The sequence below is a fragment of the Schistocerca gregaria genome, chromosome 9 (genome assembly GCF_023897955.1).
Source record: "Schistocerca gregaria isolate iqSchGreg1 chromosome 9, iqSchGreg1.2, whole genome shotgun sequence".
Classification (NCBI taxonomy): domain Eukaryota; kingdom Metazoa; phylum Arthropoda; class Insecta; order Orthoptera; family Acrididae; genus Schistocerca; species Schistocerca gregaria.
Genome location: NC_064928.1, coordinates 161,002,916 through 161,025,425, shown reverse-complemented (window position 1 = coordinate 161,025,425; position 22,510 = coordinate 161,002,916). Strand labels below are relative to the sequence as shown.

General features: G+C 45.7%; 1 protein-coding gene and 1 non-coding gene across 3 annotated transcripts in view; one reads left to right on the top strand and one right to left on the bottom strand.

The window, feature by feature from the left end:
• Window positions 1-1,634: 1,634 nt before the first annotated feature.
• Window positions 1,635-22,510, bottom strand: part of LOC126291947 (organic solute transporter alpha-like protein) — a 150,363-nt gene continuing 129,487 nt past the window's right edge. Inside the window, exons 5-7 of one of the 2 annotated variants that reach the window (XM_049985695.1) lie at window positions 16,780-16,876; window positions 13,353-13,599; window positions 1,635-3,997 (exon numbers count right to left, since the gene is read on the bottom strand). In XM_049985695.1, the coding sequence (XP_049841652.1) occupies window positions 3,813-3,997; window positions 13,353-13,599; window positions 16,780-16,876 (529 nt within the window). In that variant the 3' untranslated portion in view covers window positions 1,635-3,812. The remainder of the gene's footprint in view (window positions 3,998-13,352; window positions 13,600-16,779; window positions 16,877-22,510) is intronic. The other variant, XM_049985696.1, reaches the window with a different exon arrangement.
• On the top strand, window positions 14,726-14,800 carry Trnas-uga (transfer RNA serine (anticodon UGA)). The gene has a single exon. It is a non-coding gene; the product is annotated as a tRNA-Ser (tRNA).

Here is a 22,510-nt window from a genome sequence, read left to right as displayed (position 1 = left end):
GAGGCGACTTTTGACATTTGCCGGCGTGATGTGTGGCTTATCAGCAGCCGCTCGAACATGAAAGTTTTCCCATCTCGCCCCCCCCCCCCTAACTGTCATCTCACTTGCAGGGGATCCTGATGCAATTTGGAATTCCTGTGTGATGGTCTGGATAGATGTCTGCCTATTACACATTGCGACCCTCTTCAACTGTTGGCGGTCTCTGTTATTGAACAGACGAGGTCGGCTTGTAGGCTTTCGTGCTGTACCTATCCTTTCACGTTTCCACTTCACTATGACATCTGGAACAGTGGACCTAGGGATGTTTCTGAATGTGGAAACCTCGCGTACAGACGTATGACACAAGCGACACCCAATCACCTGACCACATTCGAAGTCCGTGAGTTTCGCGCAGCGCCCGATTCTGCTCTCTCACGATGTCTAATGACTGCTGAGGTCTCTGATATGGAGTGCCTGGCAGTAGGTGGCAGCCCAATGCACCCAATATGAAAAACGTATGTTTTTGGGAGTGTCCGGATACTTTTGATCACGTAATGTAGATACTGTCTGCGAAACGTGTTGTGAATAGTGTTGGTATCGAACAAGTAATAAAATTGAACGTTACGCTTCATGCCGCAGTTCTGATTCATGAACAGCGAAAATGTATCAAGCGATAAACTTTTAATCCATTCATCATTTGTGGGGGTTGTCAGAGAAAAATCGAAAAGTCTTGATATTATGTGTAATGCTTGTCGCAAGTCACAACGTATTCTCGTTCTCAAATACTGGATAAATAAAGTGTGGGTATTTGCGCATAGTGGGCTACACTGTCTTTTCATCCCACTCCCATGTCTTTCATAGGCAGGTGGTTTTTGCCCCTCCAGCAGTTCTTTCGAGATGGTACCTGATATATGTACCAAGTTAGTTAAAAATGGTCATTTAGCTTCGGTGAAGATGTGGAATTTATATACATTTGTACATGCATGCATTCATTATTGTAATATGTGTGTATTCTTCCTAGCTTACGGTGTAGACACAATAACAAAAATTTAATTATTTCCGTTCGTTTCTAGAGTTGCAGTTCGAATGGCCAACAGAGCAGGTAAATCTGAATACTATTCTCTTGTCGCTTGTATTGGAGCTCCTGCACGAGAGGGATTGAACAAGAACAGCAGTGAGTGATGACAAGTCCGTACCAACCTGTCTGTGTACTACCGCTCAGAAGATTGATGCTAATTGGACTGGTTTTCACGTAAGGATAGAGATCAAGCTCAAGAAACCAGTCGCGCCACAGATATGCAAAGACAAAAAAGCGCTTTAGTAGCGCGAGAAGTCTCGATTTTTGTTGTGTGTGTGTGTGCGTGTGTGTGTTTCAGGCTAGTACTATTGTTCAGAACCAAGTCAGTCAAATTCTTTTATATACAAATGAAATTCCGAGCGAACCAAAAATTGTCTGTTACCAACTTCCAACTAAAGTAGGAACGTTTCTCTATTACATCAAAATATAGCAATGTGGTGGTGACTAGGTAGTTGTGGGGGCTTTACCACCGCTTGGGATTGTCTTGCAAATCCTCGAAATGGTTTATGAAGCTTTGTCTTGCTTACATAGACGTGAAAAGCTGAAAAATAAGTTTAGACATGAAAAATATAGAAAATTAGAGGTTTGCAGACAACTATGTGTTATTTTCCACATCTTTACTACAGAAGACAAATACGATAATAAATTAAATTTGGAGCAGTGTTGTAGCTTACGAGTATGCATGTATACTGGAAACACAGTCACATACACATTTTTCACGATGATAGTTCCAGTATTTCCATATCTTAAGTCCAGCTCAAACACACAGCTTGGCACTTCTTCGTCCTGAAAACGTGTGTTGAAGTGGCTCTCAGGATACGATTTCAGTAACTTCCTTATCAACGAAGACATTTGTTTGGTGTCACGGCGTGGAGTGGATGCATCATCACGACTAGATAGCCACTGTGTAGTAACTGCTGTCACAGGAACAATCTGTGTCCTGCGTGAGGCGTCAGGACAGATTGTGTCGTGGTATTACCATCATCCTGACAAGGTACTAGCTACTCCCTTCAGAGAAATTGGGGGGGGGGGGGGGGGGGAGGGAGCGGCGAAGGAGTGGGGATCATGTCAATGTAACACAGCGACGTCATCACATTCACTTCATCCCCAATGATCGCCAAATGTGGTGATGTCTTTAGAGCCACTATTCTGCCTGGGCACCTGCAGAGATGGAGTGCAGATGAGTCCGGACTGGTGAAACTTTTGAAAAGCAACCAAAATTGCCAAGTGGGTGCTTGTCACGGTAATAGCCAGCTGTGTCCATTACGGTGATAGCTTTTTAGCAGAATCACTATCTGTACTGAGCGGTTTTTATTGTGGGGACCAAAAGCAGCTGGAATTTCCATGTCTTTTGAGGAGAGCAGCCACAAGCACTACCTATTTTTAATGAGGCAAGTCTAGCACGGTGATAACTTTTGTATGGAGCTATAGACCTTTCTAGGTGCCAACTATGACACAGCAAGGTAAGTTGAGTGAGCTGATACCTGCAGAGTACAACCACTGTCCTCTGCAGGGGTGTCTGAACCTGGGGACTAGCTTTGCCAAGTGTGGGGATGCTTACTCAACAGAGTCAACGTGTCCAATAGGTGGCTAGTGTAGCTGGCACCTGCTAAGTCCATCCTGGGCTATCCACACTAGACAGCTTCTGTCATGGGGACCATCTGCATCTGAACTGTCAAGTTAATCACCGACCTTAGGCGCCTGCACAGATGGATGTCAGTAAACTGCAACATGATAATTAGAGTGGAGCTTCCGCCCTTACTATGTGTCTGCTATTACTGGGACAAGCTACATAAAGTGTTGTGATATCTTTAATATACAGCCACAATTACAGGCAGCCACTATGATAGTGGCCATGTCTGGTTTGCAATGCCTTCCGAACAGTCATGAACATGCTAGACATAATTTGTGATAGAACACAGCTCAGCCTATTCATAGTGTTCATAGAGTCAAGTAATAATCACGAATGCGTGGCTACCATGACTGACGTTGATTGACTTTGAGGGTGTAATGTCTGTGGAGTAGAGCCACTTTCCCTCACTAGCAAATACAACAATGGAGAAGTTGACAGTCCCAGTCATGAAGATGTACGTAGATGCTGCTTCGTAGGTGTGGTGATACAGGGCAGTTGAGACCACCTAGTGATATGTGGACAAGACCTGTCATCCATGTAGCCAGTTGCCTAATACTAGCATCATTATATTAGTGAAGTGGAGGACCATTCCTTCTATGAAACTACTATGAGAGACGATAGCGAAGACTGGTGTCATGATGCCTTTGTTGTGGTTCTATTATTCCCTCTACGGGACTGTGGTTGCTGATTTTGGGTGAGAGTAACTTATTGAGACAGAAAACCAGTTGGATGCTAATATGGAAGCGTGCAGCTTTGCCCACTTTCAAAACTCATGTAGAGTAGTTTACCACAAACTCTACTGGCCAGTTGCAATGTCTTGATAGGCTAACTGAGTTTTGTCAACGACTTAAAGTCATATGAAGTGGATGGACACCTTTTCTGCTGACTAATTACAATGCCTGAGGTAGGTTCAGTGAACATTGTTGTCATCTCCCCTGTAGTGAGGTCAGATGGTTATCGTGATCTTTTGTGTCAAGTAGAGGTCCTCCAGACAGCTATGGTGGCAGGTAGTCATTTAAGCCCATTATGGAACCATCTTGCGTGTAGAGGCACCATTACCAGTCTATAGCCGTCACGACAGAGGCTAGCTGGACCTGGTGTGGTGTCTTGCGAGGGGCAGAGCTAGGCGGCTACTATGGCGGGCGCATGTCGGGTGTGGCGTGGTGAAGTCCGCGGCGAAGTGGTGGCGTCCCCACTCAGTCGCCGGATGCTCGTGAGTACGATCTTGGGCAGATCGCGACGGTACAGATCCCGTCCCCACGCAGCCATCGCCAGGTTGATCACCAGCAGCGCCATGTCCACCACAACTGAAACAGCAAAGTCATCACCTACACTGATAGAAATGGAAAGCGTTACGCTGTGAACGCCATTACCGAACACTACCAACCGAAACTCCAATATTTATATGCTTTTTGGACATGTTCATTAAGGATTCACGCTTATGTGAACTTCAGTAAAACAGTACAGACAGAAAGGCCATCCTACATCAACATGCATAGTGCAGTGCATGTCAGACGGCATGACATATCATTACTAGTCATTTCATTTCCTGTTGCCTCGCAAATGGAGTTTGGGAAAAGTGACTAAACAACTGTTTGAAGCACCCGCAAGTGCCCTAATTTCTCGCAGCTTATCCTCGTCATCCCTACAGGAAACGTGCGTTGGCGGCACTAGAAACGTTCTGCAGACGGCTTCAAATGCTGTTTATGTCAATTTCCACAGAAGTTCCTTGCGAGAAGAGCGTCATCTTCCCTTGTTCCTTTCTTACCATTTGAGTTCAAGAAGCACCTCTGTAATCTATGTATGTATGTAGAATGAAATTTTCACTCTACAGCGGAATGTGCACTGATATGAAACTTCCTGGCAGATTAAAACTGTGTGCCGGACCGAGACTCGAACTCGGGACCTTTGCCTTTCGCGGGCAAGTGCTCTACCAACTGAGCTACCCAAGCATGACTCACGCCCCGTCCTCACAGGTTTACTTCTGCCAGTACCTCGTCTCCTACCTTCCAAACTTTACAGAAGCTCTCCTGCGAATCTTGCAGAACTAGCACTCCTGAAAGAAAGGATGTCGCGGAGACATGGTTTAGCCACAGCCTAGGAGATGTTTACAGAATGAGATTTTCACTCTACAGCGGAGTGTGCGCTGATATGGAACTTCCTGGCAGATTAAAACTGTGTGCTGGACCGAGACTCGAACTCGGGACCTTTGCCTTTCGCGGGCAAGTGCTCTACCAACTGAGCTACCCAAGGATGACTCATGCCCCGTCCTCACAAGTTTACTTCTTCCAGTACCTCGTCTCCTACCTTCCAAACTTTACAGAAGCTCTCCTGCGAACCTTGCAGAACTCGCTCTCCTGAAGGAAAGGATATTGCGGAGACATGGCTTAGCCACAGCCTGGGGGACGTTTCTAGAATGAAATTTTCACTCTACAGCGTAGTGTGCGCTGATATGGTAGAGCACTTGCCCGCGAAAGGCAAAGGTCCCGAGTTCGAGTCTCGATCCGGCACACAGTTTTAATATGCCAGGAAGTTATGTATGTATGTATTAAACTGGGGACCTAGAAACGATGGAGAGGCTTCGTCCCACCGTAGCCCTCAGTGGTTCACAACCTCACAACAGGCCACAGCAATCTACCTCCCGCCTCCCCCCTCCCTCTCCCCCTCCCCCTTTCCCCCCCCCTCCCCCCCCCCACCACCACCCCACACCGATCCAAGGGTTACTGTGTTGCTTGGCCCCCAGTGGACTCCCTGACGAACGTCCCATACCAGACGAGTGCAACCCCAAATGTTTGCGTGGGAGAGTAAGTGTGGTGTACGCGTATGTGGAAATAGTTTTTGCGCAGCAATCGCCGACACAGTGTAACTGAGGCGGAATAAGGGAAACCAACCCGCATTTGGCGAGGCAGATGGAAAACCGCCTTAAGAACCATCCACACGCTGTCCGGCACACTGGACCTCGACACTAATCCACCGGGTGGTTTCCTGCCGGAGACCAGCACGCCTTTCCACTCGGTGAGCAGCTCGTTAGACTGCACGGTTAGCCAGGAGGGCTATCTCCATGATACTTACGTGCTGGTCGAATCTACTGGCAACGAACCTAGCTGCGCGCTCCTGAATTTTTTCGATGTGTTCCCTAAATTCACCCTGGTGAGATCCCAAACACTCGAGCAGTACTCAACAATTGGTGGCACTAGTATTCCACATGCGGTTTCCTTTGTAGATGAGGTGTACTTTCCCAACAATCTTGAAGTAAACTGAAGTCGAACTTTCACCTTCCGTCCTACAATTTTTACATGCTCTTTCCGTTACATATTCCTCTGCAACGTTACGGCAATGCATCTAATCGGCGTGACTGTGCAAAGCAGCACGCCTCTAATGCTCTATTCGAACACTGCAGGTCTCTTCCTATTCATTCGCATTAACTTTCATTTCTCTACATTTAGAACAAGTAAATCACACCAACTAGAATTTTTTTCTAATTCATCTTGCATATTCCTACAATCCCTCAACGAAGACACATTTCCGTACATCAGAGCGTCTTGAGACACAGCTGCAGATTGCTGTCCACCTTGTCCATCACATCATATATATATATATATATATATATATATATATATATATATATATAGAGAGAGAGAGAGAGAGAGAGAGAGAGAGAGAGAGAGAGAGAGAGAGAGAGAGAGAGAGAGAGGGAGAGGGAGAGAGAGAATTATTATTCTCGTATCAGGAAGGTCATCTCCTGTGCAGGTGGCTGGACACCGTCGATATTGAAACATATGTTGAACAGTCTGTTCTTCCCCACAGTCACATTGGGTTTTGTTTTCTTCAATGTATCCCCATTTTGTCGGGTTAACCCGTATTCTGCCCACTCCTGGCCTCAGACTATTGAAGGACTTCCACATTGGCCAATTCTCACCTTGACCAGGCGGTAAATATCCTGAAAATCTTTTATAACCAGGAGGGCTGAATGTCTCGGTCCTTCACAGTTGCAGCCTGGCTCTTTCATCAGTGGTTGTTGGTTTCTCCGATGCATTGAAGAAACTTTACCTTGATCTTAGTCATTGTGGGTAGTTGCCCATTCATAGGGTGCGTTTTTCCTGCTCCAGTTTTGTCCTTTCTCTATTTGCTGCTGTTTCTCTTTGAACAGGTGGTGCAGTTCCTGCAAGGTGGTAGAGCCATTCGACAGGAGTTGACTTCAAGCAGCCTGTTATAATCCTGCAACTGTCGTTTACTGCGATGTCCACCTGTTTGCCATGTGCTGACTTATAGCAAACAGGACATGCATACTCCGCAGCGGAGTAGCATAATGCCACTGCAGAAGTTCGCATGGTTTCAACTTGACTGCCCCACTGTGATCCGGGCAGTTTTCTCTGTAGGTTGTTCCTGGTGGAGAGTTTTGGTTTGAAATTCATGCAGTGTTTTTGAACGTTAGAGACCTGTGAAGTGTATTCCTTTCTATTCTGAAGTGTCACAGTCTTCCAATTTAAGCCCAGACCATTCTACCTTTAACTTGCAAAAAAAAAAAAAAAAAAAAAAAAAAAATGTATAGAGTGTAAGAGTAGTCTTATCACATTTCCCTAGGTCACTCCAAATGATACCCTTGTTTCTGATGATATTCACCATTGACAACGACGTACTGGGTTCTGTTACTTAAGAAGTCTTCGAGCCACTCACAAACCATATGCTCGGATCTTCGTCAACAGTCTGCAGTGGGATGCCGTCTCAAATGCTTTCCGGAAATCTAGAAATATGGAATCTGCCTGTTGATATCCACTATGGTTTGTAGGTTTGCTTTCTAATTCCGTTCTCATTCGTGGGAAAAAGCTTTTTCCTCTTAAGGTAGTTTAGTATATTCGAACTCAGAATGTGTTTCTTGGACTATGTAGCAAACCAGTGTTAAGGGAATTGATCTGAAAGACACATTGCGCTTTTTCCGGTTGGTACGAACTTTGCGCTGCGAGAGAAATTCGCAGTAAACACACACTCAACAATGGGTCAATGGCGCTGAGTACTCTCTGCAGTATCGAACTGTTGTTTCATCTGGACCTGGAGCCTTATGTAATTTCAACTCTGTCCGCTCACGTGAATGACGTGAGGACATGGCATTGCCTAGTGTTACTGGATCGTTTCATATGGAGATCGCAACGCAGTGTGCCCAGAGGCTGTTGAAATGGTTCAAATGGCTCTGAGCATTATGGGAGTTAACATCTGAGGTCATAAGTCCCCTAGACTTAGAACTGTTGTTGTTGTGGTCTTCCGTCCTGAGACTGGTTTGTTGTAGCTCTCCAAGCTATGAAAGCGTCTTCATCTCCAGTACTTACTGCAGCCTACATCCTTCTGAATCTGCTTAGTGTATTCATCTCTTGGTCTCCCTCTACGATTTTTACCCTCCACGCTGCCCTCCAATGCTAAATTTGTGATCCCTTGATGCCTCAGAACATGTCCTAGCAACCGATCCCTTCTTCTAGTCAAGTTGTGCCACAAGCTCCTCGTCTCCCCAATACTATTCAATACCTCCTCATTAGTTATGTGATCTACCCATCTAATCTTCAGCATTCTTCTGTAGCACCACATTTCGAAAGCTTCTATTCTCTTCTTGTCCAAACTATTTATCGTCCATGTTTCACTTCCATACATGGCTACACTCCATACAAATACTCTCAGAAACGACTTCCTGACACTTAAAACTATACTCTATGTTAACAAATTTCTCTTCTTCAGAAACGCTTTCCTTGTCATTGCCAGCCTACATTATATATCTTCTCTACTTCGTCCATCATCAGTTATTTTGCTCCCCAAATAGCAAAACTCCTTTATTACTTTAAGTGTCTCATTTCCTAATCTAATTCCCTCAGCATCACTCTACTTAATTCAACCACATTCCATTATCCTCATTTTGCTTTTGTTGATGTTCATCTTATATCCTCCTTTCAAGACACTGTCCATTCCGTTCAACTGCTCTTCCAAGTGCTTTGCTGTCTCTGACAGAATTACAATGTCATCGGCGAACCTCAAAGTTTTTATTTCTTCTCCGTGGATTTTAATACCTACCTCCGAACTTTTCTTTTGTTTCCTTTACTGCTTCCTCAATATACAGATTGAATAACATCAGGGAGAGTCTACAACCCTGTCTCACTCCCTTCCCAACCACTGCTTCCCTTTCATGCGCCTCGACTCTTATAACTGTCATCTGGTTTCTGTACAAATTGTAAATAGCCTTTCCTCCCTGTATTTTACCCCTGCCTCCTTTAGAATTTGAAAGAGAGTATTCCAGTGAACATTGTCAAAAGCTTTCTCTAAGTCTACAAATGCTAGAAACGTAGGTTTGTCTTTGCTTCATCTTTCTTCTAGGATAAGTCGTAAGGTCAGTATTGCCTCACGTGTTCCAATATTTTGTACGGAATCCAAACTGATCGTCCCCGAGGTCGGCTTCTACCAGTTTTTCCATTCGTCTGTAAAGAATTCGTGTTAGTATTTTGCAGCTGTGACTTATTAAACTGATTAATTTTCATATCTGTCAACACCTCCTTTCTTTGGGATTGGAATTATTATATTCTTCTTGAAATCTGATGGTAAATCGCCTGTCTCATACATCTTGCTCACCAGATGGTAGAGTTTTGTCAGGACTGGCTCTCCAAAGGCTGTCAGTAATTCTAAACTTAGACTTAGAACTACTGAAACCTAACTAAGCTAAGGACAGCACACACACCCCTGCCCGAGGTAGGATTCGAACCTGCGACCGTAGCAACAGCGCGGTTCCGAACTGATGCGCCTAGAACCGCTCGGCCACATAGGCAGGCCGAAGAGCTGTGCACGCGAGATAATCACCATCTGCGCTAAAGTGAAGAGGTCATTGGATACATCCTGACATCGTGTCGGACCTTCTGTGGCCCGTTGTAGTGCAGCATCTCGCCATATGATGATGGTCTGAACATGTAGTTGGAAGACACCTGCAGAAATACTGAAATATACGATGATTAACTGAAACCTCAGTTGCCGACAGGAGTTGTTGATATACCTCGATGTAGACAGCTGAAAATGTGTGCCCCCACCCGGAACTCGAACCCGAGACCTCCTGCTTACATGGCAGACGCTCTGTCCATCTGAGCCACCGAGGACACAGATGAATAGCGCGACTGCAGGGACTTATCCCTTGCACGCTTCCCGTGGGACTCACATCCCAACTGTCCACAGTTCTGTATATGTACTATACCTTATAGACATTTGCCCATATCCTCATTACTCCCGCACACTTTCGCGATCCCACTAAGAGTTTTGGCAATCTGTGCGCATTCGCACAGACGAAGGTCAATGGCTGGGTAGCCTTTAACTATATATATGAAGACAGTAACTGTTTTCGAAAGAGAACTCTTACGGGAATCGCCAAAGTGACTCAGGGATCGAGACGTGGCTGCACGATCCGTTACAGCCATGCGGAGAAGATGCCTATCATCTCGACTGCTAGTGATACAAGGCCGTTGGGATCCAACACGGCGTTCCGTATTACCCTCCTGAACCCACCGATTCCATATTCTGCTAACAGTCATTCGATCTCGACCAACGCGAGAAGCAATGTCGCGATACGCTAGACTGCAATCGCAATAGGCTACAATCCGACCTTTCTCAAAGTCGGAGATGTGGGGGTACGCATTTCTCCTCCTTACACGAGGCATCACAACAACGTTTCCCCAGGCAACGAAGGTCAACTGCTGCTTGTGTATGAGATATTGGTTGGAAATTTTCCTCATATCAGCACGTTGTAGGTGTCACCACCTGCGCCAATCTTCTGTGAATGCTATGAAAAGCTACTCATTTGTATGTCACAGTATCTTCTTCCTGTCGGTTAAATTTCGCGTCTATAGCACGTTATATTCGTGGTGCAGAAATTTTAATGATCAGTAGTGTACATAACGATAGACAAAAAATATTTTGTCCACTTAACGGATTTGCGGCAACGGCCGTCCCGCAGTGGATACACTGGTTCCCGTAAGATCACCGAAGTTAAGGGCTGTCGGGCGTGGCCGGCACTTGGATGGGTGACCATCCAGCTGCCATGCGCTGTTGCCATTTTTCGGGGTGCACTCAGCCTCGTGATGCCAACTGAGGAGCTACTCGACCGAATAGTAGCGGCTCCGGTCAAAGAAAACCATCATAACGACCGGGAGAGCGGTGTGCTGACTACACGCCCCTCCTATCCGCATCCTCAAATAAGCATGACACGGCGGTTGGATGGTCCCTATGGGCCACTTGTGGCCTGAAGACGGAGTACTACTACCCAACGGATTTGCACACAGTTTCCGACGACTGGGTAATGCGCTCAGTATGGGATGTGACCACCTCTGGGAGGAATACACGAATGACACCGACACGGCATGCTGTGAAAGACGTCTTCAGTCTCATGTTGAGGCAATAACGCCCATTCTTCCCGCAGAGCTGCTCGCATTCTTGAAGAGTGGTCGGTGGACGCTCACGTGATGCAGCCCGTCTCCCTGGTTAATCCCAGACACCCTCTACAGAATTCAAATCGGGAGAGCGAGCAGATCACGCCACGAGTGCAATATCTTCCGTCTCCAAGAAAAGATCAGCCACCCGTGTCGCATGGGGTCAAGCATTATCGTCCATCAGTAAGAAGTCTGGACCCACAGCACCTCAGGACAACTTGACGTGAAGTCTCAAGATCTCATCGCAGTACCTGACGGAAGTTAAATCTTGCTGATTCACTCGTACAATTTCATCAAGAGGAGTTCGAGCGGTCAACATAATCCCTGCCCACACCATTAAGGATCCACCTCGACATCGGTATTTTCCTTCAATGTTTGGGTCGGATTTCGGAATCCACGTTCCCTCCACATGCGAATGCGTCGAAAATTATTCATCACACCAAATCGGGACTCATCTGTGAAAAGAACATTAGCCCACTGTTCGACTGTCCAGTCGGAAAGCTGACAATTCGACTCTGGACCTTCCCTTCTGTGAAGACGTGTCGGAGGTACACATACAGCGGGTCTCCAACAGTAAAGGCCACTCTTCTGAAGCCTTCTGTACACCGCTTACCTCGAAAAACCACGTCCAGTGGATGCTGTGAGGTCAGATGCCAGTTGCCATGCAGTTCAAAGGCAGTACCATCGTACCCTCTTTTTTATGATGTCACAAATGGTCGGCCCTGCCCTGGTCTTCGGTATATAGTTTCGGTCTCTGTCACTATACCCTAGAAACAACGGAACGATTCACATTAAACCATTGGTCCACATCAGTTTGCGGCTGTCCTGCTTCCATTCTTCCTAAGGCCCTCCACCACAGACAGTCTCATAGGTATCTTCTCTGTGCCACACTGCACCGTCTTTGATGGGGCACACAGCGACTGTGGATGTGGGACTACACGGCAAACACTACCCCGTTTGATAGGTGCCCTGACATCATTGCCGTGGTAGTCCATTGAACCGGAATGCCATCTTCCGTGCAAAACACGATCGTACGAACATCTGCTGACAGTTTGTATGATTGTATCGTGAATTAGACACAGGAGGGGGAAATAGCGGTTTGTTGCTTTAATTTTGGACACCAGGGTAGATAGTGTCAATTTTTCAACTTCAAATTAAGTGTCCAGATATTATCACAAGTCAACAGCATGCCATAAAACTGTGTGTATACCAATCAAATTTACCGACTCTTACAAGGGACGTCAAGGATGTTTTATAATTATTTGACATCGCAAGTTTGCTGTGCCCCTCCCGTTTTTAATTTTTTAAAGTAAATGAGGCATTATACTCAACTGCTATGGCAGTTCGTAAAATACTGCCAAACTTGGGATGATGTCATTCTGCAATAAAACCTACATCCACTGACGACAGCAAGAAAACACCGTACAGACCAGGTGGGGTCAAGTATTCCACATACACGTGAGCCACATATTAAAAAAATTGAACTCGTCCCGCATAGGCCATGAAGGCCCAAAGTACCGACTGGCCGCCTTGTTAACCTCAGCCCACAGGCGTCACTAGATGCGGGTATGGAGAGGCATGTGGCCAGCACACCGCTCTCCCAGCCGTACGACGGTTTAGGAGACCGGAGTCCCTATTTCTCGATCAAGCAGCTCCTCAGTTTGCCTCACAAGAGCTGACGCACCCCGCTTGCCAACAGTGCTCAGCAGCCCATATGGTCACCCATCCAAGTGCTAGCCCAGCCCTACAGCGCTTAAGTTTGTGGATCTGAAGGGAACCGGTGTTACCACTGCGGCAAGGCTGTCGGCGAAGCAATTCAAAGTCAGATTGGTTACCAATAGGTTCGAACAACACACAAATTTCACAGAAATGCTTTGGAAACTCAAATGGGAAACCAAGACGACATTCTTTTAGAGGAGCACCATTGAGAAAATTTAGATAACTGGCATTTGGAGCTGAATGTAGAGCGATTCTACTATCACCAACATACGTAAGGCAGAAGAAGGTAAGACAAACTGGGGCTTGTACAGAAGCATATAGACAGTCTGTTTTCGCTCGCTTTGTTTGCGATCGAGGCAGGAGAGGAAATGACTGTTAGTGGCACAGGGTACCCTCCAGTACACAGCTTACTGTGGCTCGGGGAGCATGTAGGCGTAGATGTAGCCGTAAAATGTGAAGAGGTTAGGAAACGTATCAGAGTTGCTCGGTGTGTCCTTACTGTGGCAGTAGAGCGCCGGGGTGAGGGGTGGGTAGCAGGACAGCGCCGCTGCTATTGGCCGGGAGATGGCCTTGAGCATCGCATTCAGGGCTACCACCACCTGCATGGCGACGAACTTGGACCTCACGCGGTGCTCGGCGAGAGCATCCCCGAGCAATGACAGAAACATGTTGGCACCCCACAGCGCCACCATCAGCGAAACCATGGGCACCACCTGCACCCACTGGTACACTGCCTGGTACACCGCCTGTGGAAATATGGTACAGATTATTTCTGACACACACACAGAATGTTGTAAGAAAGCATATGTTTTGGAATTGGTCTTCTTAACCTAGGGTAGACTTTACAGATACTACAGTATTCTGGGGAAGATAATTCAATTAAACCAAAAGTTCCTATTACTGATGACACTATTAGTACAATCTGCATCCACTAGTACATCATCACGTACACTATATAGCCATTTGAGAAGTTTAAAAAGTAATTAACGTAATCCAGAATGAGATTTTCACTCTGCAGCGGAGTGTATGCTGATATGAAACTTCCTGGCAGAGTAAAACTGTGTGCTGGACCGAAACTCGAACTCGGGACTTTCGCCTCTCGTGGGCAAGTGCTCTACCATCTGAGCTACCCAATCACGACTCACGCCCCGTCCTCACAGCTTTACTGTGGCGGAAGTAAAGCTGTGAGGACGGGACTTGAGCCATCCTTGGGTAGCTCAGATGGTAGAGCACTTGCCCGCGAGAGGCAAAAGACCCAAGTTCGAGTCTCGGTCCAGTACACAGTTTTAATCTGCCAGGAAGTTTCATATCAGCGCACACAGTACTATCACAAATTAAGTCCGCCTTGATGCAAAACACCTTGTTATTTGTTTATTTCTTTTGCATCAAGGCAGACTTAATTTGAGATATTACTGTTTTTCTATGCAAACATGGACCAAATGGAAGAGTTCCAAGATAATATTATTGTTATCATCGCACACTCCGCTACAGAGTGAAAATATCATTCTGGAAACATCCCTCAGGCTGTGGTTGAGCCATGTCTCCGCAACATCCTTTCTCCCAGGAGTGCTAGTTCTGGCTGGCCGGAGTGGCCGTGCAGTTCTAGGCGCTACAGTCTGGAGCCGAGCGACTGCTACGGTAGCAGGTTCGAATCCTGCCTTGGACATGGATGTGTGTGCTGTCCTTAGTTAGGTTTCATTAGTTCTAAGTTCTGAGCAACTGATGACCTCACAAGTTAAGTCGCATAGTGCTCAGAGCCATTTGAACCATTTTGCTAGTTCTGCAAGGTTCGCAGGAGAGCGTCTGTGAAGTTTGGAACGTAGGAGACAAGGTACTGACGGAATTAATGTTGTGAGGACGAGGTGTGTGTCTTGCTTGGGTAGCTCAGTTGGTAGAGCACTTGCCCGTGAAAGGCAAAGGTCCCGAGTTCGAGTCTCGGTCCAGCACAGGAGGTTTCATATCAGCGCATACTCCACTGCAGAGTGAAAATATTACTCTGGAAACATTCCTTAGTCTGTGACTAAGCCATGTCTGTGCAATATGCTTTCTTTCAGGAGTGCTAGTACTGCAGGGTTCGCAGAAGAGCTTGTGTAAAGTTTGGAAGGTAGGAGACGAGGTACTGGCGGAAGTAAAGCTGTGAGGATGCGACGTGAGTCATGCTTGGGTAGCTCAATTGGTAGAGCACTTGCCTGTGAAAGGCTAAAGTCCCGAGTTCGATTCTCGGTCCAGTACACCATTTTAATCTGCGAGGAAGTTTAATTAATATAATCTTAGTGAACTCACACAGTTTCAGGACATCATTTATCTTCAGTAACGCAAGATTAAATTTTGTCAACACAAGCGAGGTGAAATGTTTATAAAATGTTTTGAGTGTCAAGATGTACAAATAACTGCACAATCGGATGAAACAATAAAACAGAAGCTAAATGGCTAAAATACGAGGGAACTGAACTGCAAATCTGTATAGACAACTACAGGGTGTTTTTACAGTTATAGGTGCGAGTGAAATGCGTTAGCAGGAGACAACAAAACAATCAAATACTCCTAATAAAGATAGGTCCAGGAATCAGTGGTTTCTTTGACACAACATTTACACCAGTGCAGTCAAGCCAGTATTACCATACTGTTAATCATGTCTGGATGATATTCTTTACAGTGATAACGTGTGTATGGTGTACATGCACGGTGGTGAATCAGCGCACTTTCATGTGGGTGTTTGGCAACCTGCATTCTGAATCTTCGACGATAAGTGTATTGGTGGAGGATCACCAATAACATGTCCTCTGAGGACCCCTGACTTGCACCCACTGGATGTTTGTGGGGGTACATTTAAAATCTACTACTACCCTTTGATCGTGCTGATGAACTGCAGGAACACATTGTGGATGGTTGTCAGGGCATTGGGAACAAGTGTGGGAGTTTTGGCATCGATGAAGAGATGCACTGAAGCCTACCTTCACAAGAACAGTAGCCATGTGGGACAATTGTCATAATGTGTTTGTCCTCACGTGAATGTAGCCAGCATGGATGCTAAGGGCTCAGTTATAATGTGTTCATAGATAAATATTTGCTTGTTTCATTGTCATCTACTGATGTCTTTCATCTGCACGTAAAGTAGTTACAGACCCTGTTTAGATACTCCAATAGATTACTCAGAAACTTGTCAAAGTACACCAGGGGAGGAGATACGCTCACAAAGTAAACATACCCACTGTCTGATTGTTGTAACTGATGTCTATGGCTAACCACATAATAATACAAAGATAATACAAATGGTTCAAATGGCTCTGAGGACTATGCGACTTTTCTGACGTCATCAGTCGCCTAGAACTTAGAACTAATTAAACCTAACTAACCTGAGGACATCATACACTTCCATGCCTGAGGCAGGATTCGAACCTGCGACGATAGTGGTCGCTCGGTTCCAGACGGTAGCGCCTAGAACGGCACGGCCACTCCGGCCGGCAAAGATGATACATCTTAAATCGCAAATATAGAATAAAATATTTACAACATAAAATTTATTTTCAGATATACCGTTCTTGTAGTGAAAATTGGTACAGTATTAGGGCGCACTTATAGAACTTGAAGTTTTTCTAATTAAAACAGCACCCACATTAATTGTTCAGTGAACAAAGTGGTTCCTGTAACAATGCTTCATTTCAGAGTAATTTGTGATCTGTTACGCGACTCTTCCCTCTTTTAAGTAATTCAGTATGTAGTTTGGTTTGCCAAGGTGGTAACTGAAGCTTTATGGTTATTACGTATATGTGTGAAGACGTGATTCATGGAGGATGTTGGAGGAGAGCTATGACCATCAGCAGATGCCAAATGGCTGACGAAGGTGACGGCTATAAGCCAGAGTGTTTATCTTTTTAGACACAGCACACGGCAGTCATGCTCCAGGAATGCGCCAGGAGACCCACCTGGTCCTCAGCCAAGAGGACGAAGAGCACCAGATCGATGAGCCACTGCACCACTGGCAGCTGCAGGATGAGCACCCGGATCCTCGTCAGGCTGCTCCTGGGAACCACAACCACAGCAGACTGTCAGTCGACGTTAGGCAGCTCCCAGACACTGCATCAGCTTACACTCTAGGGTATTGTGAGTAGTGGTTCAAGGGCAGTTATTTATTATTTATTTTATTAACAGTACGGAGTAACCCACCACCTTGAAAGATGGGTCAGATGCTACTAAACCTAACAGCAAAGACTTCTAATTGTTACAATCTTATTGACATGCAATTCTTAATGCTATGTTAATTACTATTCTGAAAGTATTTGTGTGGAGTGTAGCCCTGTATGGAAGTGAAACATGAGCGATAAATAGTTTGGACAAGAAGAGAATAGTAGCTTTCGAAATGTGGTGCTACAGAAGAAAGTTGAAGATTAGGTGGGTAGATCACGTAACTAATGAGGAGGTACTGAATAGGATTGGGAAGAAGAGAAGTTTGTGGCACAACTTAACTAGAAGAAGGGATCGCTTGGTAGGACATGTCCCGAGGCAACAAGGGATCACAAATTTAGCATTGGAGGGCAGCGTGGAGGGTAAAAATCGTAGAGGGAGACCAAGAGGTGAATACACTAAGCAGATTCAGAAGGATGTAGATTGCAGTAGGTACTGGGAGATGAAGCAGCTTGCACAGGATAGATTAGCATGGAGAGATGCATCAAACCAGTCTCAGGAGTGAAGACCACTACAACAACACAATATATAAAAATTTCTCTGAATTACAGAGAATGTAATGGTTCACGATTGCTAATGAAGTTCTATATACACTCCTGGAAATGGAAAAAAGAACACATTGACACCGGTGTGTCAGACCCACCATACTTGCTCCGGACAGTGAGAGAGGGCTGTACAAGCAATGATCACACGCACAGCACAGCGGACACACCAGGAACCGCGGTGTTGGCCGTCGAATGGCGCTAGCTGCGCAGCATTTGTGCACCGCCGCCGTCAGTGTGAGCCAGATTGCCGTGGCATACGGAGCTCCATTGCAGTTTTTAACACTGGTAGCATGCCGCGACAGCGTGGACGTGAACCGTATGTGCAGTTGACGGACTTTGAGCGAGGGCGTATAGTGGGCATGCGGGAGGCCGGGTGGACGTACCGCCGAATTGCTCAATACGTGGGGCGTGAGGTCTCCACAGTACATCGACGTGGTCGCCAGTGGTCGGCGGAAAGTGCACGTGCCCGTCGACCTGGGACCGGACCGCAGCGACGCACAGATGCACGCCAAGACCGTAGGATCCTACGCAGTGCCGTAGGGGACCGCACCGCCACTTCCCAGAGAATTAGGGACACTGTTGCTCCTGGGGTATCGGCGAGGACCATTCGCAACTGTCTCCATGAAGCTGGGCTACGGTCCCGCACACCGTTAGGCCGTCTTCCGCTCACGCCCCAACATCGTGCAGCCCGCCTCCAGTGGTGTCGCGACAGGCGTGAATGGAGGGACGAATGGAGACGTGTCGTCTTCAGCGGTGAGATTCGCTTCTGCCTTGGTGCCAATGATGGTCGTATGCGTGTTTGGCGCCGTGCAGGTGAGCGCCACAATCAGGACTGCATACGACCGAGGCACACAGGGCCAACACCAGGCATCATGGTGTGGGGAGCGATCTCTTACACTGGCCGTACACCTCTGGTGATCGTCGAGGGGACACTGAATAGTGCACGGTACATCCAAACCGTCATCGAACCCATCGTTCTACCATTCTTAGACCGGCAAGGGAACTTGCTGTTCCAACAGGACATTGCACGTCCGCATGTATCCCGTGCCATTCAACGTGCTCTAGAAGGTATAAGTCAACTACCCTGGCCAGCAAGATCTCCGGATCTGTCCCCCATTGAGTATGTTTGGGACTGGATGAAGCGTCGTCTCACGCGGTCTGCACGTCCAGCACGAACGCTGGTCCAACTAAGGCGCCAGGTGGAAATGGCATGGCAAGCCGTTCCACAGGACTACATCCAGCATCTCTACGATCGTCTCCATGGGAGAATAACAGCCTGCATTGCTGCGAAAGGTGGATATACACTGTACTAGTGCCGACATTGTGCATGCTCTGTTGCCTGTGTCTATGTGCCTGTGGTTCTGTCAGTGTGATCATGTGATGTATCTGACCCCAGGAATGTGTCAATAAAGTTTCCCCTTCCTGGGACAATGAATTCACGGTGTTCTTATTTCAATTTCCAGGAGTGTAATTTGTTTCTGCCTAGTTGAGGAGAATGTAATTTATATAATGTATCAAAAGAAGTGTTGAGCTGTGCTGCGGCTCGCACTGGTGCCGTTTGTAGGTTTCCGCCCTCTGTTGGGGGCCACACCGTATCCTTTAGTTGGCATGCTTGCGGTTGTTTGTCTTCTTCTCGTTTCGCAAGTGTCGCCTGTCTGTTACTGGCAACAGCGGCAGTTACCGATATGCAGTATCTGTTGCCCTATCATTGGTGTGACGTCGTGGTTCTTCCGGGTCGTGTGAGTGGGCAGTGCGGGAACACGCCGGGACCGCTGGCGGCACACGTAGACTGCTGGATGGAAGAGCTGTGGTCACGAGGGTGCACGGCCTCGTCGTAAACCGGATCCAGCAAGCCTTAAGATGAGAGCATTTGAATCCAAGTAGGGCAGAGTCAGTCACCTGTGTGTGTCCCGTAATACGTTTGTGATGTTGTGACAGATTACCATTGCCCCATCATGTGCAGTTTTGTGGATCTGCGTACCGCTTAGTACTTGAAGACCCTACTGTGTTAAAAGCAGTAATTAGACGGTGTGGTCACTCAGCTGTGAGTTTATAAAGCAGTGAAGAGATTTGTTTCATTCTGCCAACCTTCGTCAGTGTTGTCACAGTGAGTTCAGTGTGCGTTTGTGTGCCTAATGAATTTGATGTCGCTCATTTGGTACATGGTTTTGGCTCGCTTTGCGAATGTTTGTGCAATGACGTGTGGTTTCTGATTCTGGATGGTAACTTTTCGGGTTTTCTTCGCATTGTGTGCCGAAGAGTGGCTTTAGTTACTGTTAGTTTGTCTGGTGTTCTGTACTGTGACTGGCTTGTTCAGATTTTCGGGTCTGTGGAATCGGACGGAAATCTGGTAGCGGTTCCTTTCTTATTCCAGGCGCTCTAAACACAGTATTCTGGGGACGTAGTGCAGACCGCCAGTTCCGGCTTTGGCGTATTGTTTCATCGTTGTATTTGGTTTGTCGGACGTCAGGTACCTTTAGCAAGTTATCATTAGTTATTTGTTGGACTGCCACTAGTCTGAGTTACCATCTTTTGAAGTGAATGCAACTCTTGGCCAGCCTATCTCATCGTTCGCGAAAGTGTTCGTTGCCTGACCTTCTCACAGGTCGTTCTTGGAGCACCGTTGCTTGTTTTTTTTTTAAATTAACTTTTGCTATTGTATTTGCTGTTTTATAGAAGGTTTCACGTTTGTTTAATATTATTGGCGATCCTGGCGTTTAAGGCTTTCAGCCGTGATTATGGTCATTTGCCTTAAAATTCTAATTTGTACTAGTGTTTTAGCAACAAGCCTTAAAACCTTACTTACTGCCATTCCTGAGTCTGATATCTTCTGCTGTGTTTGTGGCCACTTCCATTTTAATATTTAAATACCAGTAAGTTGTAATTGCAGCGAGTTCTTAAACAATCTTAATTTATTGCCATTTTTGGCGTGTAAGGCCTTCAGCTGTGATTGTGGTCATTTGCATTAAAATGCTAATTTGTATTTGTGTTTTAGCAGTAAGCCTTAAAACGTTACTTACTGCCATTCCTTGCGTCTGATGTCTAATGCTGTGTTTATGGACACTTACCTTTTAATATTTCAATACCTGTAAGTTCCAATTGCAGCGAGTTCTTAAACATTCTTAATTTATTGCCATTCTTGGTGAGTAAGACCAGCTGTGATCACAGTGGCCTGTTTTTTAAACATTATCTGTATCTGTATTTTATAGTGATTTGCAAAAGGGTAACGCAATTAAACCACTATTATTTAAACAGTTGTTTATTTCTTCGTTAATAACGTGTGGTTTTTTATTTATTGTTGAGTCTGGAATTACTGTTTTAAAAATAAACGTGTGTAACTCAAAAAGGCAACCAATAGTAATTGATTATGGCCCCGTCCACAATCGTAACCGAATCCTGCCTTCCTTCATGAACTAAGTCTCAAGTATGATACAATAAGTGTGATAAAAATAAGTTGCAATATGTAGAATAAAGTGATATGCTACCTTTGGATGTGTAATATGGTTTAAGTAGCGTGTTGGTTGATAGCAGCCTAATCCTACCTACTTCATATGAGAAGGTCTCAGTAGAACCTCGAGCTGTTATCTCAAATAATGTGTGCTTATGTAGGTTTGCTATGCTTGTGTGTATTGATTTATTACTTGGAATTATGCATCTTAGTCACTGTGTGATATTCAGTAGTTGTTTGTTTGTCTAGTTGTTGGCAGTTGTGGTATATTCTGTGTGATAAATCAGATACATACACACCTGGTGTTATGCAAATTATATACTGACTGAGCATTTGAAACATGGAATACATAAATTTTAGCTTTACGTGAAGAATTAATTTATGGTTGTAAAATTATTAGCAGAAAGAGAATGTAGTTCATTGCTAATATTTCTTAAACCATACATTACACTTTTAGTTTTATGCCTGGTTTATACAGAAAATAAATTCGATATGTAACGCAAATTGATTGTATCCTTACGTAAAGAAGAGGGTATACTTCTGCCTACACATAATGAGACGAATAATACATTATTGCTTGTGTACAGTATACTATAAATAATACACAATGTGTCATTGGGGAAAAGGAGCCTCGGAGTAAAAGTTCTTCGAGCCTTTTCCTCTCAAGCAATGTTGCCTTAGTAGTACATCTACATCTAAATTTATACTCCGCATTCCACCCAACGGTGTGTGCCGGAGGGCACTTTACGTGCCACTGTCATTACCTCCCTTTTCTGTTCCAGTCGCGTATGGTTCGCGGGTAGAAAGACTGCCGGAAAGCCTCCGTGCGCGCTCGAATGTCTCTAATTTTACATTCGTGATCTCCTCGGGAGGTATAAGTAGGGGGAAGCAATATATTCGATACCTCATCCAGAAACGCGCCCTCTCAAAACCTGGACAGCAAGCTACACCGCAATGCAGAGCGCCTCTCTTGCAGAGTCTGCCACTTGAGTTTGCTAAACATCTCTGTAACGCTATCACGGTTACCAAATAACCCTTGACGAAACGCGCCGCTCTTCTTTGCATCTTCTCTATCTCCTCCGTCAACCCGACCTGGTACGGCTCCCACAATGATGAGCAATACTCAAGTACATGTCGAACGAGTGTTCTGTAAGCCACCTCCTTTGTTGTTGGACTACATTTTCTCCCAATGAATCTCAACCTACCCGCCTTACCAACAATTAATTTTATATGATCATTCCACTTCAAATCGTTCCGCACGCATACTCCCAGATATTTTACAGAAGTAACTGCTACCAGTGTTTGTTCCGGTTTCATATAATCATACAATAAAGGATCCTTCTTTCTATGTATTCGCAATACATTACATTTGTCTATGTTAAGGGTCAGTTGCCACTCCCTGCACCAAGTGCCTACCCGCTGCAGATCTTCCTGCATTTCGCTGCAATTTTCTGATGCTGCAACTTCTCTGTATACTAC